The 10,594-nt window shown below is 33.8% G+C and overlaps 1 protein-coding gene across 3 annotated transcripts in view; it reads left to right on the forward strand.

The window, feature by feature from the left end:
- Positions 1 to 2,691: 2,691 nt before the first annotated feature.
- LOC117117795 (sulfotransferase 1C4-like) overlaps positions 2,692 to 10,594 on the forward strand; it is a 19,600-nt gene continuing 11,697 nt past the window's right edge. Inside the window, exons 1-6 of one of the 3 annotated variants that reach the window (XM_033262260.1) lie at positions 5,345 to 6,375; positions 6,659 to 6,879; positions 6,969 to 7,095; positions 7,813 to 7,907; positions 8,045 to 8,219; positions 9,159 to 10,544. In XM_033262260.1, coding sequence (XP_033118151.1) covers positions 6,234 to 6,375; positions 6,659 to 6,879; positions 6,969 to 7,095; positions 7,813 to 7,907; positions 8,045 to 8,219; positions 9,159 to 9,271 — 873 coding nt within the window. In that variant the 5' untranslated portion in view covers positions 5,345 to 6,233 and the 3' untranslated portion in view covers positions 9,272 to 10,544. Of the gene's footprint in view, positions 2,786 to 5,344; positions 6,376 to 6,658; positions 6,880 to 6,968; positions 7,096 to 7,812; positions 7,908 to 8,044; positions 8,220 to 9,158; positions 10,545 to 10,594 lie in introns of those variants that run through there. The other 2 variants (XM_033262259.1, XM_033262258.1) reach the window with 2 other exon arrangements.

Raw genomic sequence — 10,594 nt, forward strand, 5'->3', positions numbered from 1 at the left:
ACATCAGTATGGATTTCGTGAGAATCATTCTACCACTCACGCAATAACTAACCATATATATAATGTCTTAAATGCTTTTTGAGAATCACGAGAACCTATCGCAATATTCATGGATCTTAGCAGAGCTTTTGATCTAATTAATTACAGAATATTGTTTTCTAAACTAGCTCATATGGAATAAGAGGCATCTTCCTAAATTGGGTTAAAAGCACTTAAATAATAGAAAGCAACTTTTCACTGTAAACAAATACGATTCGGTACTGCTTGATTGGTGTGCTACAAGGCTCCGTCTTACGGCCACTTTTATTTCTTATTTCATAAATGATATATGTAAAGTTCATTATTAACTTTCTGCTGCGGACGCTACAAATACATAATTGTATTGGTAATAATGTTTATCAACTTGTTAACTAATGAATAATTAACTGAATCAAATTAATACATGATTTCAAGGTAATAATCTCCAGCTAAATGTGGATAAAACAAATTTGCGTTTCATACTAGACAAACTAATGTGGATCTTCAAAATGTTAATTGAAATTAACAAGTCAATAAGGCAAAGAAATAGTGACCTTTCTCGGAATTCTAATTAATCAATATCTCAGTTGGGTATGCTTTCATCATATCAATAATTTATTCTTCAAGGTCTCCAAAGTAACAGGTACGGTATAATATGCAAATCAGAACAATATTTTCCTCAATTGATTCTATTAATCTTATATAACACTCTTATACTACCCTATTTTGAGTATGGCAATTTAGTATGAGGAAGCACTTACGAAAATAATATCTTACCCCAAAACAGCAAAAGCGTTTAGCAAGGACGATTAATTCCTCACACTACAGACACCATTCTGAGCCCCTATTTAAATGACATAAGGTGTAATGCTTTATTCACAAATACATAGGGCTAAATAGAAAAATATTACTTACCTGACAGAATAATGAATATGATAAGAGAAGTCGTTAAAAAAGAAGTTAGAAGTTGTAGAAAAATATTTCTAAGTATAACTTAAGAAACCAACCAAAATTAAGAGTTCCATTTTCTAGGCTTACATCAAGCTAACATTTCATCAAAGTATATGGTCCATATTTACGCAATTTCATCTGAATTCCAAAGTGTAACATCTGTAAACACATTAAAACACTTATAACTTCTAACACTAAACTAAAACCATGGAAGTTCAGCATACAAAATAATAATGATGAATAATATTATATTAATTAGCAATATAATAATAATGACTCAGTTGAATTACATTTGTAAATAATCAGAAGAGAAACGTTTTGTTTATTTTACTTTTACGAAGAAATGTGTTATTTTCTGTTCATTTCATGATAATGTTGTATTTGCTGTCTTTGAAGAGGGGCGACAGGGAAGGGCTCATACGTGTTTCTATATCGTCCCTTGACCGTTTTATGTATCAGTAACTCTGATTTATTTATTTTTTAAGATACATAACAATTAACATTATCAAATTTATTGGCTAACATTTTTATCATTCTTTATTTATTCTTTATTACTTTATTAGTATTTGTTCAATTAAAGATTATAAGATATTTAGATTATTGCACCATGAATCATTGTAATCAGTGGCGGATCCAAGAATTTGAAATAGAGGGGTTCAGGGAGGGAGTTTGACAGATGGCGGGTCTATACCACCTCAGCCCCAGAAAATGTACGGTTATAGCACCTCTAGATGGCAGGAAATGGCACTCTCAGACCGTAGTATGAATGTAATTTTCTTTTTTTTTTCCCCAGATTTTTTACACTTTTTGAAAAATTTAGTGAGGGGCGGGCCTGCTGGGCCCCACCCCCTTGAATCCACCACTGGTAATGCCTCTGACCCTCAGCCTCCTCTCCCATGTTAATACTCCTTGATATGCTACCGTATTTAGGCCTCATGTTCATCAGCTTAAATGTGTGGGTTGAATTCTTTTTTTAATATATTGGCTTAGATTAGATTTATTCGGTGTAAACACCAAAGATAGCCCACGAAAGTCTAAAAGAAGACTTATTTCCAGTGGTGTCCTTCTGATGGTGATTGGGCAGTACACCGAGACACAATCCCCTACTCTTTTCCGAAGAGTGTACTGCGTTCTTATGGCTTGTTTTGTCAGCTTGTCGCAGCCATACCTCCATGGTCGCAGCATGTCACTAATGCCAATATGAAAAATAACCATTGATTCTGTTCTCTCTTTTAACTTCAGGTTGTGTACGTTGGAAGGAACCCCAAAGATACTGCAGTTTCACTCTTTCATTTCCACCGTTTAAACAAATTCTAAGAACTTACAACTCCTGGGATGTGTTTTACCAAGTATTCTGTGCTGACTGACTATGTTGATCACTAAAATAAGTCAATATGTGACGAGTAAGAAATGTCTACAGACTGCATTCATCACAACATGTATTGTATAAATCTATTGTTTACCATATTATATACCTATAACACCTCAGTCACATGGCCTCTATATGCAAATTACTTTAAATATGCAAAGTAAGGTAGAAATAATAGAGCTAAAATATCTTGGCAGCTGCTAGTCGCAGACAAATTGTCGAGGGCATGAATGTTTTTATTTAATGTAATACAACAATTGTTCTAAAAACGGCAGTAAATGACTCATTCGACCTTTATTGACCTCTGACTCGTCAATTCCAGCAGGTATGTCTCGTCAGACGGGCAGTTCCAAGACACCCATAGGATGACCTTTGCAATAATACAACTAAATCATGTGGTCATTTTATGCAAATAAATGGCCCCTGGCTCCCGGACTATAAAATAAGGTTAAAAAAAAAAGTAAAGGTAGGAGAATAACCCATAACTTGCAGCGTCATTGTGCTGAATTGCGTATGGGCGTGGTCCGTGACTACCTAGCAGCCGTAAAGAGACGCTTCTTGGTAGATAAATGTTCATATTCCACAACGACAGGGGCTGAAATGAACCATAATATCGGGGTAACCCCCTACTCTTCCGAAAGATGTTATGGGTTCTTTAAAGTGCGCATGTATAAGTCCTTATCCAAGAGGACTTCGTTCTACCAACCAACCATGGGCGAGGAGCGGCTGGAACCAGCGCCGATGAAGGCTGTAGCTAGCGGCACCCCTGCCTTAACATCGGCCACTCGACTATAATGTCAACAAGAAAAAAAAAAACAATAATATCCTTGACTAATAAGTAACATTGAGACGATTGTTTAATTGTGTAAAGCGCTATACAAGTTGATTTCCATATTAACGCTGAATTCAACTCCGCTCCCATGATTGTTGGTGGCAGTCCGAACGGATCGTCATTAAAAACGTTCCGTTGCGCGCACGTCGTCGTGTTGCGTTCTCCATATAATCGCGTCGGGTGGTCGACCGTCGGGCGCAGTAAGTGGCCGGCTTTACATGCGGCTTTACATGCTAGTCAATGTCCAAACTTAACGATAGTAGGCCTGATTTCTAACTCAACCTTAATTGCCAGCATTTTCAGTATTGTTTACTTTTGTCAAATATTACTACTATTGTTATTATTAATATTAATATATAATCATGTATAGGTCTAGGTTATCGTAAATACGGTAGTTATAAACTATTTGAATTGCATCTTCTGCACACAGCGTAGCATAGAAAAGAAATGATATGAATAGATTTGTTTTTATCTTATATCCATTTTTGTTCAGTTAAAATATTTAAAATGCTGCTGCAAATAAGACAGCCTCTAATACAAATATGAAGGAAAAATAAATGAAAATTTGCAAGAGTGCTAACTTTAAGCTATTTTTAAATTAAATTTCTAACCCCAACACCAGCTCTGTGGCCCTTTTGTTTATATTTTAATTTTGCCCTTTTTAGGCCCCAGTGATGTCATGACTTTAGTAATCAGTTAGAGGTATCTAAGTGATGTGTTTAATTTAGATGGCGACAATTGCCACTTCAATTGTTACATTATTAACAATATTTATTTGTTTTGTATTCTAGATAAGTTTGACTAGTATAGATTATTGGCTTGTTGTGGAACAAAATAGATCATACTAGACCAATTTGATATTTGTTAATAGCTTCGTCGTTTTAGAAACAGGTAATATAATCGTCTTTATTTTTTTTTTAATTAACGCAAGATTAGTGTTAACCAGAATTATTATTTATATGTGTAGTTGAACGTCAGATACGATCCTGATTGAATCATTTGAAGTTTATTAAGTCGGATGTGTAAGTGTTTCACAAGACAATGTTGCAGTAGCTCTGATAAGGAAGACTAAGTGCACGGTAGTTGCGAAGGAAATTGGATGGAACAAATTAATGAAGATCATCTGTAAATGATACAAAGACTTTTGGATATTTTATTTACAATAGACCTTTCCGGAGTGTCAATCAAACTTAACAACTGACTAATCAAAACAGCGCTAGGAATACGCGCGCGTCTCACAAACACACGTGTTGTCCCACAAACGCACGTGTTTGCGTATGTTTTAACATTGTCGTCTTGTGGGACTTTAGCAACAATATCCAATGGGCGGGGCTTAGCGGAAAGGTCCATTACACTGATTTGTCACGGTTTCTTCCATGTTTGTCCGCTATAGGTGAATCCCTAAAAAACTTACAGACCCGTAGGCAGGGGGGTGCAGAGGGTGCGGACGCACCCCCACCCAAATTCCAAAAGGTCCACTTTTTAAAACTTATTATTTCACAAAATCGTTCCTAATTATCATAAAATGCTATAGCATGCATTGCATTATATGTTTGCCAGCACATCTAGCCGTTGATTTTAAATATATGAAATTTGTTGGAGATTTATCGTCTCCGGTGACTGCAGATTGATCTATAATATAAACAATATTATCTGTAGGCCTTCAGATGTACATGACATAATAACGTTACTTCTTCAGCACCCCCCCCCCCCCCACCAAATAATGAAAATTTAAATAAAATATTCACGAATTATGTGTTTGAGAAATCCATTATATAAGACCCTCAAAATGCTACTTTGTGGCAGCCTCCTGGGGCTTTTCTCAAAAACTCACTCCAGGTCTCTGCCCCTGGGCCTCAAAATTTCAAAAAGTCCACTTTTTAAAACCTATTATTTCATTAAAATCTTTTCTAATTATCACGAAATGTTATAGGCCTAGTATGCATTACATTTTTTTGCTCGCTCTTCTAACCGTTGATTTTTAATAATGTGCTACGAAATCGACCTACAGATGTAAAAGACATAAAAAGTTACAACTTCACAGTGACGGATTAGGGGTGGGGGGGGGGCGGAGATTTAGCAGATTGGACATTAGGAATTTCGTAATTATCAATATAAAATATTAAAATGTGAAAGGTCGAGGAATTGTGATTACTGGAGACGTTGAAATACTGTAGAATGAAGCTACACTCCTCCTGGTTGGCTGAAAAGTTTATTGACAGCAAAGTATTAGGAAAGTTCAAACGGAAGTCAAATTAGAGTCAACAGTATAAGGTTTGTATATTTTTACTTGAATAAAGAACTGTTGTGTCGTCCGCATAAAGGAAAAAGGACAGGAGTTTGGAATATATGTGAATATAATTTTATATAGGCCTAAACAAAATAAAAGAGGGCCTAAAAGAGATCCCTGGAGAACACCACAGGTAATTGAACGAAAATTAGAAATAGAACTAGAGCATTAATACACTGAGCGCGATTTGTAAAAATCGCCGGACCCGAGTACCATATATCACGGTGCGATAGCTATAAAAGAATGGTATTGTCAATTGTGTCAGAGAAAGGAAAGGTCAGTCAAAACTGATAGTATATTGTCTGTTCTCATGCATCAACATTTTTATTAGATCGGTAAGTGCCATGGAGGTATTGTAGACTTTCCTAAGCCCCTATTTTATGCTATAGAACATATTAAAATTGATAATATAATAAAAGAGTTTTGTCATATTTTTTCTCTTATTTTTATTACTTTTGAAAATACTAGATGGAATTCTTCCAAGTATAAAATATGTGTTTGGAGTCGGCCAAACTATCGTCGCCACAAAAAAAATTATGCGGGTAAAGATTGCTCCGATTACTTAAATCCCTGAAGTGAAGGACATTTAATGCTTTAAAAGTATGAATTTGCTATTTCCGGGCATTTATACTAGAGGGAGACATTCTTTTCCAACATTTGCTCACCTCAGCGAGTGCCAGCCATGGTGGAGTAGGTGGGTGTGGGCAGGATTGTATTCTACTACTTAACTTAATGTCTTGTGTCTAAAGTCTACAGTACGGTACCAAACCGGAATGCCTCCAGTTCAACGAGGAATCGACCGGATTGTAGATGGTGTCCGCCACCCTTGGGTCACCACAGATGAAATCCTGGAGGCGATGAAAACGTTTGAAGTTCGTACAGATGACATTTGGGTGATTACGTACCCAAAAGCTGGTAAGAATATGAGAACTAAATATTGTTTGAAGGTTTGCATTTTGAAGTAATACTATGTAAATGCTTGGGGTGCACCACGTAAGTTTTGTTGAGAATGTCTCGACGTTTCGATTGAGTTGCTTCAATCGTGATCAGGAGAAATTGGAATTCACTTTCTAAAAATTATTTTTATTAATTCTAAAATTTCATTAGTGAAGTCCTTAAAAAAGGTCTCCCGTGTGGAAGAAATATATAGGCCTAGGCCTATTTCTATACCATTAATTATATTCTTATTATGATTCAGGAACTACATGGATGCAGGAGATTGTTTCGATTCTCTACCACGGCTGCGATATCCAGAAAGCAGACGAAATCAGCATCTTAAAACGGTTCTTGTTTCTTGACCAACAAAAAACAGATGTACCGCCGCATAATGAAGCCATGAGAATGCCATCGCCTAGACTTATTAAAACGCATCTACCGCCAAAACACATGGCGAAGCAGCTCATCATAAAGAAACCAAAGGCAAGATTTAGGGACACTATTACAGTCTGGCAACATTCATTGATTATTTATCTCATCTTTTTTAAAATTTGTATTCACTTTTCTTATAGATTGTGTATGTCGGGAGAAACCCTAAGGATAATGCAGTATCATTGTATAACTTTCACCGTGCCAATACATATCTAAGAACGTACGAAACCTGGGATGAATTCTTTGATGCTTTCTGCGCTGATGACGGTTATTTTATATTCTTATTTTACTACAATTTGAGCATTAAAGAATACATATATGTGTGTATGTGTGTATGTATGTATAATGTATATGTATGTATATATGTATATAATATGTATTTTTTATAATTGATGATAATTTGACCTTTTTTGTTTTTTGTAATGAATTGAATTTATAATGTTTCTTAGCTTTTGTATTTTGCTGTTTTGCATTTGTAAATAATTTTTTTGTGAACAGGTGTTGTGATGCAAAAAATTTCAGCTTCGGCTGCCGTTTTGTAATTGTTTTTTATATGTTTATACCTGAATAAATTAAATAAATAAAAATATGTATGTATATATATATATATGTATATATTTGTATATATGTGTATATATGGGTGTACATGTATGTGTATATATGTATGCGTAGGGCCTATATATGTATGCGTATATATGTATGTATGTATATATGGGTGTATGTATATAGTCTCTTATTATATATATATATATATATATATATATATATATATGTATGTATGTATTTGTATGTATACATGTCCGTATGTATATATGTGCAATGTGGTCATCCAATATATATGCATGCATGTGTGGGTGGTGGAGGGGTGTGATACTCTTTATTTAATCTCATTTTTCTGTCAGGAGGTAAGACGTAATTTTATAGGTTATGCTGTGTGATTATTAATGATTAAATATTGTAATTAATAATGTATTTTTAATGTAGTTATTGATGGTTCCTGGTTTGATATGAATATTTACTGGTGGAGCCTACGGAATGAAGAAAACGTTCTGTTTATCAAATATGAAGATATGAGGAAGGTCTGTAAATCGTTGTTAGCATTGTGCAATCTGAATTGTTGTTCTTGTGTTTTGGAGTCCACAATAAATTTCAATTAAATTTGATTATCTGATTTAATTGTAGCGTTTAATATCATTTTAATCAATTTTTTTCAAAGGATCTTGCAAGTGTGATAGAAAGAGTCTCCAAGTTTTTTGGCTGGTCAATTCCTGATAAAAAACTACAAGATATTGTAAAGCACTGTACATTTGACTCTATGAAGAAAAATCCAAAAACTAACTTTTCAGATTGTGAAAATATTGACCAATCACTATCAGCCTTTATGAGAAAAGGTTTGTTGAATTATCAACCAATTAAAATCTGCCTTATATTAAGGTGAAGGATACTCTTGAAAAGAACCAACTTAAAAACATGTACCAAGTGATAAAATCTGGTGGGACAAGAATCAACTATAGGTTTTAACTTCCAATGTGACACAAATTCAATTCATATGCATATATGCAAATTTTATTACCAATCATTTCATTTGTGAATCCAAAAATGAATTGTATAATTAATGCGTCTGTTAATCAGCAATTAAGCATTTTCTCATTCTATTTATAATATATTATATTTAAACTGTTTTTAAGTGTTGTAAGTGAACACAAACATCTCATAATAATATTAATAATACTAATAGTAATCTTATGTAGTGCATCATGCCAGTGTCTTTATGCTCTTCACGTTATACCAGTAGTGAACTTGGTTAAATAACAAAATAACGAAAATTATGACAGAAAGACAGCATTTTAAAAACTAGTGTCAGTCGATACTAGGCATATAATTTCATTTATTTTGCCAAAAAAACGTTTGAAAAACACACAATAGACTGAGAAAACAAGACAATACCATACATTATTATTATTATTATTTGGCATCTCTATTCAAAAGAAGCAACATAAATGTTTGATTTTTTTAAATAAAATGGCCACAAACTATATGCCTACGTTTGATATATTGTATATTATATGCATTTTATTGAAATTATAAAGAGGGCCCTGAACATCAACTGAAGGGGTTGATATAAAATTATTATTATGTTGGCAGACATTCAGAAGAGTCAACAGAAGAGTTTGAATCAAGTGGAGGGCGCTATACAAAAACTGTTCAGGGAACAGTGAAATTACAATTTCCCTGTTCCCTGGTTGCAATCTTGATTTTTTTTAAATAAACCAATATCAGTTCGATAAATAAATTGTGTCTATGTTTATCTTTTGATTGTATTTATTTAGGTGAAGTCGGAGATTGGAAAAATTACTTCACCAAGGCTCAGAATGCGAAATTTGACAAATTATACGCCGATAGGATGAAAGGATCAAGTCTCGTATTCGAATTCGAATTATAGTCAATTGAACTCCGTTTTAATTATTGCTAAGCCCTGTACAGACTATCATATTTTATTTGACAAAAACAAAAGAATATGGTCATGATGACATCACATCATGACCATATATTGGCGCATCATGACCGTATATAGGCACATCGTGACCATATATAGGCACATCAGGTCTATATTTTTATTTTATTTAACTTCAACTAGCAAGACCAGAACATGTGAACAAGCACCTCTACAGGGCCGTCTTACCACCGGAGTGAGATAAATGAAACAACAAAAATAAATATAATATGGATAAGAATAAATATATGTCCAATTCACAAATAACAATTAAAATTAAGAAAAAAAAAGATCATAATCTAACAACAACCAGAACGGTGACAAAATGAAACCCAAGTGCAGATGTTATCAGCAAAAAAAATTAGATTTCAATTTAGAATTGTAACATTCAATCACCTTGTTTGTGAAAGATGGAAAATAAGAATCTGATCGAATTGCTAAAAGAAGATTATTCCAGATGGGCACTATTCGTTGAAAATAAAACGATTTATGGGATTTTGTTTTGCATCGACGGACAGATAACATTAAAGAATTTGACGAAAGTCTGGTGGCAGGACGGCCCTGTGAGCAATTTAAATGCACATAGTCATCTATAGAAATGTCATAAATTCCAAAAGAACTTAAAAAAAAAATAAAGATATCTCTACGCTTAAGACGCGACTTATAATCAAGGTCGGGATATTGCAATAAATATATGGGCATACAGACGTTTTTTGGTGAAGAAAATTCGATAATCTGGACAGAGCTTTGGTATACTTGGTTAGCATCAATACTGATATATTGTATATAGGTAATATTGATTTAAGGAATGCTGAAGAAGGTGGGCGGTAAGAATCAGTCTTGAAAATTCCAAACTGCTCATGGGGTAGTTTTGAATTATATTTAATCAATTATATACACATATTATATACATATATATAATTTAAATTCTTTAAAGTTAAATTTTTTTCTTCTTTTTTTTTTGTTTCTGATCAATGATTAATTAATTTGCTCTATATTTAGTTTCGTATTTCACTAACTTCGATAATTGCTTTCTGTATTTTGTTCATTTTGTTTTATTATATTATAATTGACCTATATTGTTTATAATTGTATTTATATTAAACTGGATGGGTGAGGTTCGCAGACTTTCTGTTATAGTGATTAAAGCTGCTCTCCCACCTAGGTTTATTTCACCTAAGAGTCGTACGATTTCTACGAGTTAAAACTCGTGATCTTTGGAAAGGACCTATACGAGCTTATTACGTGTTAGCTACGAGTGAGGTACGACTT

Source organism: Anneissia japonica, unplaced genomic scaffold, assembly GCF_011630105.1.
Source record: "Anneissia japonica isolate Jap-2015-1 unplaced genomic scaffold, ASM1163010v1 scaffold234_len1672027_cov178, whole genome shotgun sequence".
Classification (NCBI taxonomy): Eukaryota; Metazoa; Echinodermata; class Crinoidea; order Comatulida; family Comatulidae; genus Anneissia; species Anneissia japonica.